Source organism: Lithobates pipiens, unplaced genomic scaffold (assembly GCF_037356315.1).
Source record: "Lithobates pipiens isolate NorthernLeopardFrog02 unplaced genomic scaffold, aLitPip1_a1.2 Scaffold_30, whole genome shotgun sequence".
NCBI lineage: Eukaryota > Metazoa > Chordata > Amphibia > Anura > Ranidae > Lithobates > Lithobates pipiens.
Genome location: NW_027507791.1, coordinates 27,090,142 through 27,113,061, shown reverse-complemented (window position 1 = coordinate 27,113,061; position 22,920 = coordinate 27,090,142). Strand labels below are relative to the sequence as shown.

Genomic DNA, 22,920 nt, shown 5'->3' with positions numbered 1-22,920 from the left:
TGGAAAGGCCAACCCTTCACCGGTACATATAGAGATTATAAATCTCCCCAATTGGAGGGGCCAACCCTTCACCGGTACATATAGAGATTATAAGTCTCCCCAATTGGAAGGGCCAACCCTTCACCGGTACATATAGAGATTATAAGTCTCTCTAATTGGAGGGGCCAACCCTTCACCGGTACATATAGAGATTATAAGTCTCCCCAATTGGAAGGGCCAACCCTTCACCGGTACATATAGAGATTAAAAGTCTCCCCAATTGGAAGGGCCAACCCTTCACCGGTACATATAGAGATTAAAAGTCTCCCCTATTGGAAGGGCCAACCCTTCACCGGTACATATAGAGATTAAAAGTCTCCCCTATTGGAAGGGCCAACCCTTCACCGGTACATATAGAGATTATAAGTCTCTCTAATTGGAGGGGCCAACCCTTCACCGGTACATATAGAGATTATAAGTCTCTCTAATTGGAGGGGCCAACCCTTCACCGGTACATATAGAGATTATAAGTCTCCCCAATTGGAAGGGCCAACCCTTCACCGGTACATATAGAGATTATAAGTCTCCCTTATTGGAAAGGCCAACCCTTCACTGGTTCAAATGGAGATGATGCGTCTCCCCAGTGGGAGGGTCCACCCTTTCCCCATTTCATCCAGGAAACAAAAACGTGCGTTGTGGACCAAGTGGATCAGGGTCTTCCTTTCAGATTAAGGTGCACTTTGCCAGATCTGTTGGGCTTTTCAGTATCTGGTATCTCGATCTCCGATTTGTAGGGTCACCACCATTCACACAAGTTCTGCCAGGTGGATGTTCATGCCCCCTCTGATGCCAATTTTCAGAAGTAAGGTGCTCCAGGCTGCTCTCTGAGTTCTTTTGAGCCCTTGTAGACCCATGTGTAACGTGGGACTGTTGGCATTTGTTTGCTGCGTTGCCCACCCCTCGGATGGATGGCTTTTGGATACCCCAGTTGTCTAAGATCTTGTGTCCTGTACCTAAGGAAACAGGATTTGTGATTTACCAGTAAAATTGGTTTCCTGTAGTCCAGTATATAGGTCACTCCCTCTCTGTTCTGTATGATCAAAACTGAGGCTTGCTGGGAGTGGGAGAAGCTATATAGGGGGATGTCCCCATAGCTGGGATCGGGAGGAGTTGTATAGGGGGATGTCCCCATAGCTGGGATCGGGAGGAGTTGTATAGGGGGATGTCCCCATAGCTGGGAGTGGGAGGAGTTGTATAGGGGGATGTCCCCATAGCTGGGAGTGGGAGGAGTTGTATAGGGGGATGTCCCCATAGCTGGGAGTGGGAGGAGTTGTATAGGGGGATGTACCCATAGCTGGGAGTGGGAGGAGTTGTATAGGGGGATGTCCCCATAGCTGGGAGTGGGAGGAGTTGTATAGGGGGATGTCCCCATAGCTGGGAGTGGGAGGAGTTGTATAGGGGGATTTCCCCATATCTGGGAGTGGGAGGAGTTGTATAGGGGGATGTCCCCATAGCTGGGAGTGGGAGGAGTTGTATAGGGGGATGTCCCCATAGCTGGGAGTGGGAGGAGTTGTATAGGGGGATTTCCCCATATCTGGGAGTGGGAGGAGTTGTATAGGGGGATTTCCCCATATCTGGGAGTGGGAGGAGTTGTATAGGGGGATGTCCCCATAGCTGGGAGTGGGAGAAGCTATATAGGGAGATGTCCCTATAGCTGGTAGTGGGAGGAGTTATATAGGAGGATGTCCCTATAGCTGGGAGTGGGAGGAGCTATATAGGGGGGATGTCCTTGCATCTCTTTGTTTCCAGCGTCCAATCACCTGACGGGAGCTGCTTATAATCCATGGTTACAGACTAGAGACCCCGTGTCCTGTACTCTCCGAGTCACAAGTCCTCTCGTTGGGTTTAGCTGCCCCCTATGGGAGATAACTGAACATATTCGCCAGCACACCATGGATCAACAAATTTTCGTCCAAAAGGTTTAATGAAGAGAATCACATCACAAAGGAAAAGTGCAACGTTTTGGAGCTGCGCAGGACCCCTTCGTCAGGCATGTGATGACGTGACGTGTGAAGGGGTCCCGCGCGGCTCCGAAACGTTGCACTTTTCCTTTGTGATGTGATTCTCTTCATTAAAGAAGATTTGTCGATCCATGGTGTGCTGGCGAAAATGTACACTTGTTTGATGCTTCCAGGACTCATCTGGTAATCCCTGCAGCACCCGTTATCTTATGAGCCATTGATACCGGGAACGTGTGCGATAGGAATATCGATTTGTCTATGAGAGATAATGACCATTTTGAAGACATCCAAATATCAGACTTATGTTATTGGATGAAGGAAGTGAATCACAGCAGACTGCCCTGACCCAAGTCTCACACAGCAGCCAATCAGATTCTCATTTTTTACATGTACAGTGGTGTGAAAAAGTGTTTGCCCCCTTCCTCATTTCCTGTTCCTTTGCATGTTTGTCACACTTAAGTGTTTCGGAACATCAAACCAATTTAAACAATAGTCAAGGACAACACAAGTAAACACAAAATGCAATTTGTAAATGAAGGTGTTTATTATTAAAGGTGAAAAAAAATCCAAACCATCATGGCCCTGTGTGAAAAAGTGATTGCCCCCTAAACCTAATAACTGGTTGGGCCACCCTTAGCAGCAACAACTGCAACCAAGCGTTTGCGATAACGTGCAATGAGGCTTTTACAGCGTCCTGGAGGAATTTTGGCCCACTCATCTTTGCAGAATTGTCCTAATTCAGTTACATTAGAGGGTTTTCGAGCATGAACGGCCTTTTTAAGGTCATACCACAACATCTCAATAGGATTCAGGTCAGGACTTTGGCTAGGCCACTCCAAAGTCTTCATTTTGTTTTTCTTCAGCCATTCGGTGGTGGACTTGCTGGTGTGTTTAGGATCATTGTCCTGCTGCAGAACCCAAGTTGGTTTCAGCTTGAGTACACGAACAGATGGTCGGACATTCTCCTTCAGGATCTCTTGGTAGACAGCAGAATTCATAGTTCCTTTTATCACGGCAAGTCTTCCAGGTCCTGAAGCAGCAAAACAGCCCCAGACCATCACACTACCACCACCATATTTTACTGTTGGTATAATGTTCTTTTTATGAAATGCAGTGTTCCTTCTACGCCAGATATACTTGGACACACACCTTCCAAAGAGTTCCACTTTTGTCTCATCGGTCCACAGAATGTTGTCCCAAAAGTCTTGGGGATCATCAAGATGTGTTGTGGAGAAATTGAGACGAGCTTTGATGTTCTTTTTGCTCAGCAGTGGTTTTCTCCTTGGAACTCTGCCATGCAGGCCATTTTTGCCCAGTCTTTTCCTGATGGTGGAGGCATGAACGCTGACCTTAACTGAGGCAAGTGAGGCCTGCAGTTCCTTGGACGTTGTTGTGGGGTCTTTTGTGACCTCTTGGATGAGTCGTCGCTGCGCTCTTGGGGTAATTTTGGGCGGCCGGCCACTCCTGGGAAGGTTCACCACTGTTCCATGTCTTCGCCATTTGTGGATAATGGCTCTCACTGTGGTTCGCTGGATTCCCAAAGCTTTGGAAATGGCTTTATAACCCTTTCCAGACTGATAGATCTCAATTACTTTCTTTCTCAATTGTTCCTGAATTTCTTTGGGTCTCGGCATGATGTGTAGCTTTTAAGGATCTTCTGGTGGACCTTACTGTGTCAAGCAGCTCCTATTTAAGTGATGCCTTGATTGTGAACAGGTGTGGCAATAATCAGGCCTGGGTGTGGCTAGAGAAATTGAACTCAGGTGTGGACAATCACAGTTATAGTATGTTTTAACAAGGGGGGCAATCACTTTTTCACACAGGGCCATGATGGTTTGGATTTTTTTTCACCTTTAATAATAAACACCTTCATTTACAAATTGCATTTTGTGTTTACTTGTGTTGTCCTTGACTATTGTTTAAATTGGTTTGATGTTCCGAAACACTTAAGTGGGACAAACATGCAAAGGAACAGGAAATGAGGAAGGGGGCAAACACTTTTTCACACCACTGTACATACTGGTTGGTCCCGGTGTTGGGGGAGGATATGGAGTGGAGATGGTACAGATAGGGGGTCATGTGGTTGGATAGGATTGGTTATGGGTCTCTGGTTGGTCCTATTGTTGGGGGAGGATATGGAATGGAGATGGTACAGATAGGGGGTCGCGTGGTTGGATAGGATTGGTTATGGGTCTCAGGTTGGTCCTATTGTTGGGGGAGGATATGGAATGGAGATGGTACAGATAGGGGATCACGTTGTTGGATAGAATTGGTTATGGGTCTCTGGTTGGTCTTGGTGTTGGGGGAGGATATGGAGTGGAGATGGTACAGATAGGGGGTCGCGTGGTTGGATAGGATTGGTTATGGGTCTCAGGTTGGTCCTATTGTTGGGGGAGGATATGGAATGGAGATGGTACAGATAGGGGATCACGTTGTTGGATAGAATTGGTTATGGGTCTCTGGTTGGTCCTATTGTTGGGGGAGGATATGGAGTGGAGATGGTACAGATAGGGGGTCGCGTGGTTGGATAGGATTGGTTATGGGTCTCAGGTTGGTCCTATTGTTGAGGGAGGATATGGAATGGAGATGGTACAGATAGGGGATCACGTTGTTGGATAGAATTGGTTATGGGTCTCTGGTTGGTCTTGGTGTTGGGGAAGGATATGGAGTGGAGGTGGTACAGATAGGGGGTCACATGATTGGATAGGATTGGTTATGGGTCTCTGGTTGGTCCTAGTGTTGGGGGGGGGGAGGATTTTAGGTGAAGATAGTACAGATAGGGGGTCATGTGGTTGGATAGGATTAGTTATGGGTCTCTGGTCCTGGTGTTTGGGGAGGATATGGAATGGAGATGGTACAGATAGGGGGTCATGTGGTTGGATAGGATTGGTTATGGGTCTCTGGTTGGTCCTGGTGTTGGGGGAGGATTTTAAGTGGAGATAGTACAGATAGGGGGTCATGTGGTTGGATAGGATTGGTTATGGGTCTCTGGTTGGTCCTGGTGTTGGGGAAGGATATGGAGGGGGCGATGGTACAGATAGGGGGTCATGTGGTTGGATAGGATTGGTTATGGGTCTCTGGTTGGTCCTGGTGTTGGGGAAGGATATGGAGGGGCGATGGTACAGATAGGGGGTCATGTGGTTGGATAGGATTGGTTATGGGTCTCTGGTTGGTCCTGGTGTTGGGGAAGGATATGGAGTGGAGGTGGTACAGATAGGGGGTCATGTGGTTGGATAGGATTGGTTATGGGTCTCTGGTTGGTCCTGGTGTTGGGGGAGGATATGGAGTGGAGATGGTACAGATAAGTAGTCATGTGGTTGGATAGGATTGGTCATGGGTCTCTGGTTGGTCCTAGAGTTGAGGGAGGATATGGAGTGGAGGTGGTACAGATAGGGGGTCATGTGGTTGGATAGGATTGGTTATGGGTCTCTGGTTGGTCCTGGTGTTGGGGGAGGATTTTAAGTGGAGATAGTACAGATAGGGGGTCATGTGGTTGGATAGGATTGGTTATGGGTCTCTGGTTGGTCCTGGTGTTGGGGAAGGATATGGAGGGGCGATGGTACAGATAGGGGGTCATGTGGTTGGATAGGATTGGTTATGGGTCTCTGGTTGGTCCTGGTGTTGGGGAAGGATATGGAGGGGCGATGGTACAGATAGGGGGTCATGTGGTTGGATAGGATTGGTTATGGGTCTCTGGTTGGTCCTGGTGTTGGGGAAGGATATGGAGGGGCGATGGTACAGATAGGGGGTCTTGTGGTTGGATAGGATTGGTTATTTGTGCTCTGCTTGGTCCTGGTGTTGGGGGAAGATATGGAGTTGAGATGGTACAGATAGCGGGTCACGTGGTTGGATAGGATTGTTAATTAGTTATGGGTCTCTGGTTGGTCCTGGTGTTGGGGGAGGATATGGAGTGGAGATATTACAGATAGGGGGTCACATGATTGGATAAAATTGGTTATGGGTCTCTGGTTGGTCCCGGTGTTGGGGGAGGATATGGAGTGAAGATATTACAGATAGGGGGTCACATGATTGGATAGGATTGGTTATGGGTCTCTGGTTGGTCTTGGTGTTGGGGAAGGATATGGAGTGGAGATGGTACAGATAGGGGGTCACATGATTGGATAGGATTGGTTATGGGTCTCTGGTTGGTCTTGGTGTTGGGGAAGGATATGGAGTGGAGATGGTACAGATAGGGGTTATTTTAAGAAGAGGGGAAATTGAAGAGAAGGGACTGGAGGGCAACCAACCCCCGGGACTTTAAAGGCACCAGATATATTTAAACACTGTATAAAATCAATGAAAATTTATTATTTGGTGTACAAAAGACATTTTAACAAATACATTGAATAATTACATCCGTTTACATACAAAGTAAAGAGGTGCAAAAATATAGAGGTTGATATATAAGCCTACAGAGATCCATGAGTTACCACATTGGTATATGGTTTGAACTGCATTGTTTCTTTCCTACATGTTTCGCTCTTCAGAGCTTCCTCAGGACAATTACAGCATACAGCAATCAATAGATAACTGAAATTATACAAAGAGATTTGTTTGAAAATATAAATACATGGATATATTCTGTACACAAAAACCCCCGGGGGGGGCGTAAAACGTGTCTATCCAAAAAGGATGACACATCCAATTAATTTTATCTGGTGGCGGGTTTGCTCACATCAAACCTGTTTGTCTGAAAACGAGCAGAACCGTCACCCTTACAATACTAAAGCACAAGGACATATTTAACATATCAATATTGAATAGAATTCCTTATTTAAAAGGGAGCAGCTAAACCATTCCCTTAAGTAAAAGCTCATAGTTTAGTACATGAAGTACAAGGAAAAAATTCCTATTATGGAGATTGCAGACAAAATTATTTTTTTTAATTATAATTTTGTCTGCAATCTCCATAATAGGAAATTTTTCCTTGTACTTCATGTACTAAACTATGAGCTTTTACTTAAGGGAATGGTTTAGCTGCTCCCTTTTAAATAAGGAATTCTATTCAATATTGATATGTTAAATATGTCCTTGTGCTTTAGTATTGTAAGGGTGACGGTTCTGCTCGTTTTCAGGCAAACAGGTTTGATGTGAGCAAACCCGCCACCAGATAAAATTAATTGGATGTGTCATCCTTTTTGGATAGACACGTTTTACGCCCCCCCCCGGGGGTTTTTGTGTACAGAATATATCCATGTATTTATATTTTCAAACAAATCTCTTTGTATAATTTCAGTTATCTATTGATTGCTGTATGCTGTAATTGTCCTGAGGAAGCTCTGAAGAGCGAAACATGTAGGAAAGAAACAATGCAGTTCAAACCATATACCAATGTGGTAACTCATGGATCTCTGTAGGCTTATATATCAACCTCTATATTTTTGCACCTCTTTACTTTGTATGTAAACGGATGTAATTATTCAATGTATTTGTTAAAATGTCTTTTGTACACCAAATAATAAATTTTCATTGATTTTATACAGTGTTTAAATATATCTGGTGCCTTTAAAGTCCCGGGGGTTGGTTGCCCTCCAGTCCCTTCTCTTCAATTTCCCCTCTTCTTAAAATAATCCTTTACTGGGATGTGGCACTTTTTTATTAATTAGATAAGCATGACCATTAATCCTTCTCTATATATATCTTTTATTTATGGTACAGATAGGGGGTCACATGATTGGATAGGATTGGTTATGGGTCTCTGGTTGGTCCTAGTGTTGGGGAAGGATATGGAGGGGCGATGGTACAGATAGGGGGTCATGTGGTTGAATGGGATTGGTTATTTGTGCTCTGGTTGGTCCTGGTGTTGGGGAAGGATATGGAGTGGAGGTGGTACAGATAGGGGGTCACGTGGTTGGATAGGATTGGTTATGGGTCTCTGGTTGGTCTTGGTGTTGGGGAAGGATATGGAGTGGAGGTGGTACGGATAGGGGGTCACGTGGTTGAATAGGATTGTTGATTGGTTATGGGTCTCTGGTTAGTCCTGGTGATGGGGGAGGATATGAAGTGGAAATAGTACAGATAGGGGGTCACGTGGTTGGATAGGATTGGTTATTGGTCTCTGGTCCTGGTATTGGGGGAGGATATGGAGTGAAGATATTACAGATAGGGGGTCACATGATTGGATAGGATTGGTTATGGATCTCTGGTTGGTCTTGGTGTTGGGGAAGGATATGGAGTGAAGGTGGTACAGATAGGGGGTCATGTGGTTGGATAGGATTCTTTATGGGTCTCTGGTTGGTCCTGGTGTTGGGGAAGGATATGGAGTGGAGATGGTACAGATAGGGGGTCACGTGGTTGGATAGGGTTGGTGATTGGATATGGGTCTCTGGTTGGTCCCGGTGTTGGGGGAGGATATGGAGTGGAGATGGTACAGATAGGGGGTCACGTGGTTGGATAGGATTGGTCATGGGTCTCTGGTTGGTCCTGGTGTTGGGGGAGGATATGCAGGGGAGATGGTACAGATAAGTAGTCATGTGGTTGGATATCGATTGGTTATGGGTCTCTGGTTGGTCCTGGTGTTGGGGGAGGATATGGAGTGGAGATGGTACAGATAGGGGGTCGCGTGGTTGGATAGGATTGGTCATGGGTCTCTGGTTGGTCCTGGTGTTGGGGGAGGATATGGAGTGGAGATGGTACAGATAGGGGGTCACGTGGTTGGATAGGATTGGTCATGGGTCTCTGGTTGGTCCTGGTGTTGGGGGAGGATATGCAGGGGAGATGGTACAGATAAGTAGTCATGTGGTTGGATATCGATTGGTTATGGGTCTCTGGTTGGTCCTGGTGTTGGGGGAGGATATGGAGTGGAGATGGTACAGATAGGGGGTCGCGTGGTTGGATAGGATTGGTCATGGGTCTCTGGTTGGTCCTGGTGTTGGGGGAGGATATGGAGTGGAGATGGTACAGATAGGGGGTCGCGTGGTTGGATATGATTGGTCATGGGTCTCTGGTTGGTCCTGGTGTTGGGGGAGGATATGCAGGGGAGATGGTACAGATAAGTAGTCATGTGGTTGGATATCGATTGGTTATGGGTCTCTGGTTGGTCCTAGTGTTGGGGGAGGATATGGACTAGAGATGGTACAGATAAGTAGTCATGTGGTTGGATAGGATTGGTCATGGGTCTCTGGTTGGTCCTGGTGTTGGGGGAGGATATGCAGGGGAGATGGTACAGATAAGTAGTCATGTGGTTGGATATCGATTGGTTATGGGTCTCTGGTTGGTCCTAGTGTTGGGGGAGGATATGGACTAGAGATGGTACAGATAGGGGCTCGCGTGGTTGGATAGGATTGGTTATGGGTCTCTGGTTGGTCCTAGTGTTGGGGGAGGATATGGAGTGGAGATGGTACAGATAGGGGGTCGCGTGGTTGGATAGGATTGGTTATGGGTCTCTGGTTGGTCCTAGTGTTGGGGGAGGATATCGAGTGGAGATAGTACAGATAGGGGGTCATGTGGTTGGATAGGATTGGTTATGGGTCTCTGGTTGGTCCTGGTGTTGGGGAAGGATATGGAGTGGAGATGGTACAGATAGGGGGTCATGTGGTTGGATAGGATTGGTTATGGGTCTCTGGTTGGTCCTAGTGTTGGGGGAGGATATGGAGTGGAGATGATACAGATAGGGGGTTGCGTGGTTGGATAGGATTGGTTATGGGTCTCTGGTTGGTCCTGGTGTTGGGGGAGGATATGGAGTGGAGATGGTACAGATAGGGGATCACGTTGTTGGATAGGATTGGTTATGGGTCTCTGGTTGGTCCTAGTGTTGGGGGAGGATATGGAGTGGAGATGGTACAGATAAGTAGTCATGTGGTTGGATATCCATTGGTTTTGGGTCTCTGGTTGGTCCTGGTGTTGGGGGAGGATATGGAGTGGAGATAGTACAGATAGGGGGTCATGTGGTTGGATAGGATTGGTTATGGGTCTCTGGTTGGTCTTGGTGTTGGGGAAGGATATGGAGTGGAGGTGGTACGGATAGGGGGTCACGTGGTTGAATAGGATTGTTGATTGGTTATGGGTCTCTGGTTAGTCCTGGTGATGGGGGAGGATATGAAGTGGAAATAGTACAGATAGGGGGTCACGTGGTTGGATAGGATTGGTTATTGGTCTCTGGTCCTGGTATTGGGGGAGGATATGGAGTGAAGATATTACAGATAGGGGGTCACATGATTGGATAGGATTGGTTATGGATCTCTGGTTGGTCTTGGTGTTGGGGAAGGATATGGAGTGAAGGTGGTACAGATAGGGGGTCATGTGGTTGGATAGGATTCTTTATGGGTCTCTGGTTGGTCCTGGTGTTGGGGAAGGATATGGAGTGGAGATGGTACAGATAGGGGGTCACGTGGTTGGATAGGGTTGGTGATTGGATATGGGTCTCTGGTTGGTCCCGGTGTTGGGGGAGGATATGGAGTGGAGATGGTACAGATAGGGGGTCACGTGGTTGGATAGGATTGGTCATGGGTCTCTGGTTGGTCCTGGTGTTGGGGGAGGATATGCAGGGGAGATGGTACAGATAAGTAGTCATGTGGTTGGATATCGATTGGTTATGGGTCTCTGGTTGGTCCTGGTGTTGGGGGAGGATATGGAGTGGAGATGGTACAGATAGGGGGTCGCGTGGTTGGATAGGATTGGTCATGGGTCTCTGGTTGGTCCTGGTGTTGGGGGAGGATATGGAGTGGAGATGGTACAGATAGGGGGTCACGTGGTTGGATAGGATTGGTCATGGGTCTCTGGTTGGTCCTGGTGTTGGGGGAGGATATGCAGGGGAGATGGTACAGATAAGTAGTCATGTGGTTGGATATCGATTGGTTATGGGTCTCTGGTTGGTCCTGGTGTTGGGGGAGGATATGGAGTGGAGATGGTACAGATAGGGGGTCGCGTGGTTGGATAGGATTGGTCATGGGTCTCTGGTTGGTCCTGGTGTTGGGGGAGGATATGGAGTGGAGATGGTACAGATAGGGGGTCGCGTGGTTGGATATGATTGGTCATGGGTCTCTGGTTGGTCCTGGTGTTGGGGGAGGATATGCAGGGGAGATGGTACAGATAAGTAGTCATGTGGTTGGATATCGATTGGTTATGGGTCTCTGGTTGGTCCTAGTGTTGGGGGAGGATATGGACTAGAGATGGTACAGATAAGTAGTCATGTGGTTGGATAGGATTGGTCATGGGTCTCTGGTTGGTCCTGGTGTTGGGGGAGGATATGCAGGGGAGATGGTACAGATAAGTAGTCATGTGGTTGGATATCGATTGGTTATGGGTCTCTGGTTGGTCCTAGTGTTGGGGGAGGATATGGACTAGAGATGGTACAGATAGGGGCTCGCGTGGTTGGATAGGATTGGTTATGGGTCTCTGGTTGGTCCTAGTGTTGGGGGAGGATATGGAGTGGAGATGGTACAGATAGGGGGTCGCGTGGTTGGATAGGATTGGTTATGGGTCTCTGGTTGGTCCTAGTGTTGGGGGAGGATATCGAGTGGAGATAGTACAGATAGGGGGTCATGTGGTTGGATAGGATTGGTTATGGGTCTCTGGTTGGTCCTGGTGTTGGGGAAGGATATGGAGTGGAGATGGTACAGATAGGGGGTCATGTGGTTGGATAGGATTGGTTATGGGTCTCTGGTTGGTCCTAGTGTTGGGGGAGGATATGGAGTGGAGATGATACAGATAGGGGGTTGCGTGGTTGGATAGGATTGGTTATGGGTCTCTGGTTGGTCCTGGTGTTGGGGGAGGATATGGAGTGGAGATGGTACAGATAGGGGATCACGTTGTTGGATAGGATTGGTTATGGGTCTCTGGTTGGTCCTAGTGTTGGGGGAGGATATGGAGTGGAGATGGTACAGATAAGTAGTCATGTGGTTGGATATCCATTGGTTTTGGGTCTCTGGTTGGTCCTGGTGTTGGGGGAGGATATGGAGTGGAGATAGTACAGATAGGGGGTCATGTGGTTGGATAGGATTGGTTATGCGTCTCTGGTTGGTCCTGGTGTTGGGGAAGGATATGGAGTGGAGATAGTACAGATAGGGGGTCACGTGGTTGGATAGGATTGTTTTTTTGTGTTCTGGTTGGTCCTGGTGTTGGGGGAGGATATAGGCTGGAGATAGTACTGATAGGGGGTCGCGTGGTTGGATAGGATTGGTTATGGGTCTCAGGTTGGTCCTATTGTTGGGGGAGGATATGGAATGGAGATGGTACAGATAGGGGATCACGTTGTTGGATAGAATTGGTTATGGGTCTCTGGTTGGTCCTGGTGTTGGGGAAGGATATGGAGTGGAGGTGGTACAGATAGGGGGTCATGTGGTTGGATAGGATTGGTTATGGGTCTCTGGTTGGTCCTGGTGTTGGGGGAGGATATGGAGTGGAGATGGTACAGATAGGGGGTCACATGATTGGATAGGATTGTTTATGGGTCTCTGGTTGGTCCTGGTGTTGAGGGAGGATATGGAATGGAGATGATAAAGATAGGGGGTCATGTGGTTGGATAGGATTGGTTATGGGTCTCTGGTTGGTCCTATTGTTGGGGGAGGATATGGAATGGAGATGGTACAGATAGGGGGTCATGTGTGTTTCACTGTTAATTTCATCAACAAAAACTGCGTCCTCTCCAAGCAAGCAAGCGACTGTGCAGCCAGCATTACAGGCCTCCCAGAGTCCCAAAGAGAGCCCCACTCCCGACTCGCGAGTCACGTTTACGACCGTCCAGAGCAGAGAGCACCCCCTGTGAGTGTGTACATTACAATTACAGGCCTAAGGCCTCCCCTCAGACCACCGTCCATCCAGAGCACTGTGTGTGCATTACAAGCTTCCTCTGACCACCGGCATCCAGGACACTGTGCATTACAGACCATGCCTTAGACTTGAGACCACCATCCAGCACTGTGCAGTACTAAAGGGCCTCCTCAGTTAGACCACCGTCCAGAGCACTGTGCAGCATTGCAGGCCTCCTCAGACAGACCACCGTCCAGAGCACTGTGCAGCATTACAGACCTCCTCAGACAGACCACCGTCCAGAGCACTGTGCAGCATTACAGACCTCCTCAGACAGACCACCATCCAGAGCACTGTGCAGCATTACAGACCTCCTCAGACAGACCACCGTCCAGAGCACTGTGCAGCATTACAGGCCTCCTCAGACAGACCACCGTCCAGAGCACTGTGCAGCATTACAGACCTCCTCAGACAGACCACCGTCCAGAGCACTGTGCAGCATTACAGACCTCCTCAGACAGACCACCATCCAGAGCACTGTGCAGCATTACAGGCCTCCTCAGACAGACCACCGTCCAGAGCACTGTGCAGCATTACAGACCTCCTCAGTTAGACCACCGTCCAGAGCACTGTGCAGCATTACAGACCTCCTCAGACAGACCACCATCCAGAGCACTGTGCAGCATTACAGACCTCCTCAGACAGACCACCGTCCAGAGCACTGTGCAGAAATAGAGACCTCCTCAGACAAACCACCACCCAGAGCACTGTGCAGCATTACAGACCTCCTCAGACAGACCACCATCCAGAGCACTGTGCAGAAATAGAGACCTCCTCAGACAGACCACCGTCCAGAGCACTGTGCAGCATTACAGACCTCCTCAGACAGACTACCGTCCAGAGCACTGTGCAGCATTACAGGCCTCCTCAGACAGACCACCGTCCAGAGCACTGTGCAGCATTACAGACCTCCTCAGTTAGACCACCGTCCAGAGCACTGTGCAGCATTACAGACCTCCTCAGACAGACCACCGTCCAGAGCACTGTGCAGCATTACAGACCTCCTCAGACAGACCACCGTCCAGAGCACTGTGCAGCATTACAGACCTCCTCAGACAGACCACCGTCCAGAGCACTGTGCAGCATTACAGACCTCCTCAGACAGACCACCATCCAGAGCACTGTGCAGCATTACAGGCCTCCTCAGACAGACCACCATCCAGAGCACTGTGCAGAAATAGAGACCTCCTCAGACAAACCACCACCCAGAGCACTGTGCAGCATTACAGGCCTCCTCAGGGTTCTAGGGTTGATTATTGGGTATGGGTCTCTGGTTGGTCCTGGTATTGGAGGAGGGTATGGGGCGGAGATAGTACAGATCGGGGGTCACGTGGTTGGATAGGATTGATGATTGGGTATGGGGTAGAGATGATAATAATGGGACATGAGGCCGGCGGTCTCGGTGACCTGCGGACACAATGATATTTTTAGTTGCCGTGAGGAAATGTTAGCATTAGTTTGTATCTCGTTGCAACTTTAGGTGGTTTCCATGGTAACAGCTGACCTAGTTCAGGCAATTCAGGCAGCAGTTTATGAGGCTTCACATTACTTGAGGAGGAAACAACCAATCAGATGACTGACTGAAGAGAACACCACCATGTTAATTGCATTTATCCCCCTCTTCTGCCGTACATTCCACATGTCGTCCCCTGTGTTGTATGTGCCGTACGTCCCACATGTGTGCCATCTATAAGATGTATTCCTGTGTATAATTCCCTGATAAGTCATTACTGTGCATCTCATCCGTGTGTCATGCATGTAAGATGACCCGTGCCTGATCCATGTACAGTCTGTGTACAATCTATGTACAATCCATGTATCATGCATGTAAGATCCGTGCCTGATCCATGTACGATCTGTGTAGGATCCATGTAGGATCTATGTGAAATCCGTGTAGGAGCCATGTACGATCCATGTAGGATCTATGTGCAATCTGTGTAGGAGCCATGTACATTCCGTGTAGGATCTATGTGACATCCATGTAGGAGCCATGTACGATCCGTGTACCATGCATGTTAGATCTGTGCCTCGTCCATGTACGATCTGTGTATGATCCATGTACAATTGAGCCATGTTCGATGCGTATTATGATCCGTGTTCAACACTGGGTCGACTCTGGGCTCGTCTCGGTTGTGTAATTTGGGGGATGGGGTCCAGTGTTTGGTGTGATGCTCTCGCTCATCTCGGGGTCTCGGTTGTGTAATTTGGGGGGATGGGGTCCAGTGTTCGGAGGTGTGATGCTCTCGCTCATATCGGGGTTTCGGTTGTATAATTTGGGGGGATGGGGTCCAGTGTTCAGAGGTGTGATGCTCTCGCTCATATCGGGGTCTCGGTTGTGTAATTTGGGGGGTTGGGGTCCAGTGTTTGGTGTGATGCTCTCGCTCATCTCGGGGTTTCGGTTGTGTAATTTGGGGGGATGGGGTCCAGTGTTCAGAGGTGTGATGCTCTCGCTCATCTCGGGGTCTCGGTTGTGTAATTTGGGGGATGGGGTCCAGTGTTTGGAGGTGTGATGCTCTCGCTCATCTCGGGGTCTCGGTTGTGTAATTTGGGGGATGGGGTCCAGTGTTTGGAGGTGTGATGCTCTCGCTCATCTCGGGGTTTCGGTTGTATAATTTGGGGGATGGGGTCCAGTGTTAGGGGTTGCGATGCTCTCGCTTATCTCAGGGTCTCGGTGTAATTTGGGTGATGGGGTCCAGTGTTAGGAGGTGCGGTGCTCTCGCTGATCTCGGGGTCTCGGTTGTGTAATTTGGGTGATGGGGTCCGGTGTTAGGAGGTGCGATGCTCTCGCTCATCTTGGGGTCTCGGTTGTATAATTTGGGGGATGGGGTCCAGTGTTAGGAGGTGCGATGCTCTCGCTCATCTCGGGGTCTCGGTTGTGTAATTTGGGGGGATGGGGTCTAGTGTTATGAGGTGCGATGCTCTCGCTCATCTCGGGGTCTTGGTTGTATAATTTGGGTGATGGGGTCCGGTGTTAGGAGGTGTGATGCTCTCGCTCATCTTGGGGTCTCGGTTGTATAATTTGGGGGATGGGGTCCAGTGTTAGGAGGTGTGGTGCTCTCGCTCATCTCGGGGTCTCGGTTGTGTAATTTGTGTGATGGGGTTCAGTGTTAGGAGGTGCGATGCTCTCGCTCATCTTGGGGTCTCGGTTGTATAATTTGGAGGGATGGGGTCCAGTGTTTGGAGTTGCGATGCTCTCGCTCATCTCGGGGTTTTTTCGGTTGTATAATTTGGGTGATGGGGTCCAGTGTTAGGAGATGTGATGCTCTCGCTCATCTCGGGGTCTTGGTTGTATAATTTGGGGGATGGGGTCCAGTGTTGGGAGGTGTGATGCTCTCGCTCATCTCGGGGTCTCGGTTGTGTAATTTGGGGGGATGGGGTCCAGTGTTAGGAGGTGTGATGCTCTCGCTCATCTCGGGGTCTCGGTTGTGTAATTTGGGGTGATGGGGTCCAGTGTTTGGAGGTGTGATGCTCTCGCTGATCTCGGGGTCTCGGTGTGATTTGGGTGATGGGGTCCAGTGTTTGGAGACGCGATGCTCTGGCTCATCTCGGGGTCTCGGTGTAATTTGGGTGATGGGGTCCAGTGTTTGGAGGGGCGATGCTCTCGCTCATCTCGGGGTCTCGGTTGTGTAATTTGGGGGATGGGGTCCAGTGTTTGGAGGTGTGATGCTCTCGCTCATCTCGGGGTCTCGGTTGTGTAATTTGGGTGATGGGGTCCAGTGTTTGGAGACGTGATGCTCTCGCTGATCTCGGGGTCTCGGTGTAATTTGGGGGGATGGGGTACAGTGTTTGGAGACGCGATGCTCTGGCTCATCTCGGGGTCTCGGTGTAATTTGGGGGGATGGGGTCCAGTGTTTGGAGACGCGATGCTTTCGCTCATCTCGGGGTCTCGGTGTGATTTGGGTGATGGGGTCCAGTGTTTGGGGACGCGATGCTTTCGCTGATCTCGGGGTCTCGGTGTAATTTGGGGGGATGGGGTCCAGTGTTTGGAGACGTGATGCTCTCGCTGATCTCGGGGTCTCGGTGTAATTTGGGGGGATGGGGTCCAGTGTTTGGAGACGTGATGCTCTCGCTGATCTCGGGGTCTCGGTGTAATTTGGGTGATGGGGTCCAGTGTTTGGAGACGCGATGCTCTCGCTCATCTCGGGGTCTCGGTGTAATTTGGGGTCCAGTGTTTGGAGACGCGATGCTCTCGCTGATCTCGGGGTCTCGGTGTAATTTGGGTGATGGGGTCCAGTGTTTGGAGACGCAATGCTCTCGCTCATCTCGGGGTCTCGGTGTAATTTGGGGTCCAGTGTTTGGAGGTGTGATGCTCTCGCTGATCTCGGGGTCTCGGTGTAATTTGGGGGGATGGGGTCCAGTGTTTGGAGGTGTGATGCTCTCGCTGATCTCGGGGTCTCGGTGTAATTTGGGTGATGGGGTCCAGTGTTTGGAGACGTGATGCTCTCGCTGATCTCGGGGTCTCGGTGTAATTTGGGTGATGGGGTCCAGTGTTTGGAGACGTGATGCTCTCGCTGATCTCGGGGTCTCGGTGTAATTTGGGTGATGGGGTCCAGTGTTTGGAGGTGTGATGCTCTCGCTGATCTCGGGGTCTCGGTGTAATTTGGGGGGATGGGGTCCAGTGTTTGGAGACGTGATGCTCTCGCTGATCTCGGGGTCTCGGTGTAATTTGGGGGGATGGGGTCCAGTGTTTGGAGACGTGATGCTCTCGCTGATCTCGGGGTCTCGGTGTAATTTGGGGGGATGGGGTCCAGTGTTTGGAGGTGTGATGCTCTCGCTGATCTCGGGGTCTCGGTGTAATTTGGGTGATGGGGTCCAGTGTTTGGAGACGTGATGTTCTCGCTGATCTCGGGGTCTCGGTGTAATTTGGGGGGATGGGGTCCAGTGTTTGGAGACGTGATGTTCTCGCTGATCTCGGGGTCTCGGTGTAATTTGGGTGATGGGGTCCAGTGTTAGGAGGTGTGGTGCTCTCGCTCATCTCGGGGTCTCGGTTGTGTAATTTGGGGGGATGGGGTCCAGTGTTTGGAGGTGTGATGCTCTCGGGGTCTCGGTGTAATTTGGGTGATGGGGTCCAGTGTTTGGAGACGTGATGTTCTCGCTGATCTCGGGGTCTCGGTGTAATTTGGGGGGATGGGGTCCAGTGTTTGGAGGGGCGATGCTCTCGCTCATTTCAGGGTTGCCACATGGAGGTGGAGATGAGGGGTCTTCTCCTGCCTCCAGTTTGGGAGAGGAAGAAGGCGGCCCGGTGAGTCTCTGTACAGCCCCAAGCTTCCCCTTTGCTGCACATGATCCAGCCTTAGTCTTCAGAGCCCCCCGTGTCCCCCAGTCATTCACCTTCTCCACCAGGAGACGTCCAGCAGCTGTGAGAGAGAAAGCTTCACCCCGAGGCCATCTGAATAGGAGAGAGCGGAGAGAGCCGGCGCGGCCAATGATTGAATTACAGGGAAGGCGCAGATCCGTTTTATAGAGGGGTGTTGTGCATTGGTGGCGCGGACACGACGCTTGGCACGCTGCCCAGTTTTTCCATGGCAGCGGTTGCTATTATGCAAATTCTGCTCAAGCTTTGAATTCCTCCGTAGGGTTTTTTTTTTTTTCCCTCTCCCCCCCCCTTGTTCTTGGCGTACACAAAACAAGCAGCGGAACGCCGCAGCCACCATCTCCCTCCCTGCCTGCCTGCCTGCAAAATAAAACAAGGTGCCACGTTTATTTCCATAAATAACTGGCAAACGCCGTCACGTACGGCCGAATCCAGCTGGCTGCCGAATACGGGTGGGTAGGATTCTCCTTCCAGGAAGAGCGATCTGCTCCCCGTTCTTCACCTTATGATTATTCCAACAATCCTTTGTATGGGAGTAGCCAATACGCCATATTTTTACGTTTTTGGTATGAATGTTCTTCACCCGGATATAACCTTACAATCTACTTGTATTCGGTGCTTAGAACGTGGCGGTGACTCTCAGCCGGGCCCACTCCCGGGCTTCAGGCCTGTAGATTGGTTAATGGTTGGTAGGAGGATAATATCGGTGTGCATGATGGAGGGTTTGCTCTTCTAAATGACTTTTTGTGTTTTTTTTTTTTTTCTCTTCCAGGACTCTTCCAGATCGTCTAAGAAGTCTGCGGAGAACCCAAGTACGGACGGTCTGAAGGCCGAGCGTTTACACCTTCGTTCCGAGGAGGAGAAGGTCCCGGCAACAAAGAACTCTTTACCTTTGCACTCGGAAGCGGCTGAGCCCAACAAGGCATCGCCATCTGGACTTGTCAGTAACAAAGACCCCGACTCAAAGGACAGGGTCCCGGTGAACGGCACAGCCGCCAGCGTTACTGAAAAGCTTGCTCAGCTCATTGCAACATGCCCTCCTTCCAAGTCTTCCAAAATCAGAGCCAAAAAGCAGGCCTCGTCCTCCTCCCCGGTCAGCTCGCCCTTAGAGGAACGGGTAATGCCGAAAGATGACTCTCCTGCCGCGGAGTGTCTGAGCTCTCTTTCCAAATCCAGGGGCTCGGAGGAAAGAATGAGCAGTCAAGCCTCGGAGAAGGGTAACGTACGGCAGGCCAAGGACAGCATTTTGGAAAAGTTCTGTATCAAGAAAGAGGGATCCGCTGGCGAGAGAGAAAAATTTAACAACAGGACTTCCATCCCAGTGGAGAAAAGTTCCCTCTCTGAGAAAGGTGTCCCTGATACGGAGATGCAGGAAAAGCTTTGCCCTGTGTATTGCACTTCATTGGACTACCGGAAGGGGGGTGCATCCGACGCGTCAGCCGCCGTGTCGCCCTTCAGTGCCGTCGGAGAAGGTAATCTACCTTCTCCAGCACCAGCGGCGCCTCTGACATCCTCCAGTAGGAGTTCAAATGTGAATTGTCCCCAATCCCCCTCAAGTTCATTGCACTTAACTCCTGACGCAACGCGTGTGGAATGTATTGATGAGCCAAGCGACAAAAGCAAGTTTACATCCGACACTTTACCCGCTAACAGGGCTCATAGAATCCCTCAGAACTCTTTGGACTTCTTATCTAATGAAAAGACCAGCAAAGAGGTCAAACGTGTCCCCAGTGGGAATTTAAGGACTTCTGTTCCCCCTGTACCAGAGAAAAAACCCACGCAGAGGGTGGAGCCTGGCAGCCACCGCTCAGACCCATCTGTCGTCAGCTTTGCAAGTTTACTTAGGAAAAAACAGTTGGTGAAGGTGGGCAGCCTCTCGGAAAAACCGCCTTATGGCAGCCAACATGGCGGCACCAACTCGCAGACTAAACATTTTAAGAAAAGGAAAGGCAAAAAGCCCCGGTGGACCAAAGTGTCCAACAAAACCACCCAGAAAGTATCACCTGAGCATGGTGTGGTAAGGCCGGCATCGTTGGGAAGTGATCGGTCTCAGCGGGGCACACCGGAAAAATCTTCCGGGAAAACCTCAGTTCATGGTCAAGCTTCCAAGTCCTTGTCCAAAGCAAACCTTTCCAATGCAGGAGGCATCAATGAAACGCACAAGCTGTACAGTTCCCATAGGAATTATAGAATGGTTTGTATGTCCACTGATGGCTCCAACGCTTACAAACCTAAGAGAGGGAAGCCTAAAAGTAAGGATATGCCCCAACTGGAGGGCCCCCCCAAAAGAGCACTTAAAATCCCAGCTTTTAAAGTAGCCTCATCACAATCCAAAGAAGAGCAAGGCCCCCCCGTTCTCCAGCCGGAGATCGAGATGTCGTCTCTAAAAACAAGCCTTCCCCGACCGGCGTTTCCCAGGAAGAGAGGGAGGCCAAGGAGGGATTCCGCTGCACCCATGCGAACTCCGCCTGTCCTGTCCGTCGCACCTTTTTTGGTGACCGATAATCGCAAGCAAACCGAGTGCGAAAAGGAGAAGCAACAGAACGACGAGCATCTGAACAGCAGGCTCCATGCTGACGACGCCGGCGCTAATTGCTCAGAGGGGGATAAGAAATCGCTGAAGAAAAATAACGGGCAACTTGTGAAAAATATCATCCGAAAGATAAATAAGATGAAGACTATGAAACGGAAGAAGCTGCTGAGTCAGATTCTCTCTGGCACGGCCGAGCAAAGCTCCAGGGGGAAGACTCCGGTGAAGCTGCAAGGTACGGTATCGACCCTCGCTGCCACGTTCACCTCCAAATTAGGTCAGCAAATCAACGTCAGCAAGAAAGGCACAATCTACATGGGCAAGAGGCGAGGCAGGAAGCCCAAGTCCACGTCGGAGACCAACAATTCCATATGCTCTCCGGCTTTGGAGAATACCGGCCAGCAAGAGGCTCACTCAATGTTGGGTCAAGTTGTAGCACCCGTCATATCTCCAAACATATCCAGGCCTGAGGTTCTTCCCTCTCCAGCCAGTTCCCTCTCACCTGGAGCCAGTGGTGCCCAGAGCCCCATCGGCAGTGATGCCAGCTTTGTGGAGCCAAGCCCTGTGCCATATCCCCACCCACACTCCAGACAAGGTACCTTCCTTCAGACCCTCGCCATGAGGAAAGCCTCCAAGGACTGTAGACAACTGTCACCCCCAACGTTGCTGCCAAACTCTCCCTCCCACTTACATGAAATCACTTCCTTAAAGGAAGCAACGTCTTCCCCCATCAGCGAGTCTCACAGCGACGAGACCATCCCCAGCGACAGCGGCATCGGGACGGACAACAACAGCACGTCGGACCGGGCGGAGAAGTTCTGCGCACAGAAGAAGAGGCGGCATTCCTTCGAACACATTTCCCTTCTGGCGCCTCAGACCTCGCCAGTTCTCAGCAGCCTGAAAGAGAAACACAAGCACAAGTGCAAGCACAGGAGTCATGACTTCCTCACTTGCGACAAACTCAAGAGGCGGAAGCGGAAAAAGAAGTACCCGCAGCTGCGTGCCCGGCAGGACCCGGACTTCCTGGCCGAGCTGGAGGAGCTCATAACGCGCTTGAGTGAGATCCATGTTTCTCATAGGAGCCACCATTTCATCCCCAGGGATCTGCTCCCTACTATATTCCGCCTCAATTTCAACAGCTTCTACAGCCACCCAACCTTCCCCTTGGATCCTTTGCACTACATCCGGAAACCAGATTTAAAAAAGAAGAGGGGGCGGCCCCCCAAGATGCGGGACTCCATGTCGGAGATGCCGTTCGTTCACAGTCTTGGTTTTCCCCTCTCTAGCACTGGCTTCTACCCTTCATACAGCATGCCTTACTCCCCCTCCCCCATCACCGCTGCCCCTATTGGCTTAAGTTATTATGGACGGTACCCCCCCACTCTGTACCCTCCTCCACCTTCTCCTTCCTTTACCACCCCGCTGCACCCCCCTTCCTACATGCACGCGGGGCATTTATTGCTGAACCCTGCCAAATACCATAAGAAGAAACATAAGCTTCTGCGCCAAGAGGCGTTCCTGACCACCAGCCGCACCCCCCTCCTCCCCGTGGGCACCTACCCCAGTGTCCCACCGGATATGGCCTACGGCTGGATGGTTGAGCACAAGCACCGCCACCGCCACAAACACCGCGAGCACCGATCAGACCCACAGCAGCTTTCCATGGACTCCTTGGCTGGGGTGGGCTCTTCTAGGACGGTTCTGGAGTCATTAAAACGTTACAGGTTGGGGAAGGACAATATTACAGAGCGGTACAAACACAAAGACAAGCACAGGTGTCACTTACCTTGCACTCACCTCTCTCCTCCCAAGGGGCTGCTGAGCAGAGAGGAGCAGTGGGTGCGGAGGGAGGCCCCCGAGTCTGGCCTGCTGGCCCTGGGACTCCAGACTCCATTACAGATTGACTGTTCCAACAGCTCGCCCAGTCTGTCCCTCAGTGGCTTCACCTCTAGCTCTGAGCCAGCCAGCAGCGATGAGCACACCAACCTCTTCACAAGTGCAATAGGCAACTGCCGGGGCGCCATGGCTGCCAACCATCCCGGGGGTAAGACGGTAAGCGATGGCCCTGCCTTCTTCACAGACAGCCGATCTGCCAGGAAGGAGGCCGTACCATCCTCAGCAGGTAAGAAGGTGATGGTTCTCTGCATATGAGTGACTGAATGCGTATGGGTGACCGAATGTATTGAATGGAGGGTGGGGTTCCTGGTGTCGGAGACATTGGGGTCAATTCACTATAGATTACCGCGTGCAACACACTAAGGTGACTCCTTTGCATAAATTATCACATGCGGTATTGATGAGATGCAGCGCGGGGGTCCCCCCCATAG

General features: G+C 50.3%; 1 protein-coding gene across 1 annotated transcript in view; it reads left to right on the top strand.

Moving 5' to 3' along the window:
• Positions 1-22,920, top strand: part of ASH1L (ASH1 like histone lysine methyltransferase) — a 114,805-nt gene that overhangs the window by 18,912 nt on the left and 72,973 nt on the right. The window contains 1 exon segment of the mRNA XM_077463795.1: positions 18,836-22,715. Within this exon segment, the coding sequence (XP_077319921.1) occupies positions 18,836-22,715 (3,880 nt within the window).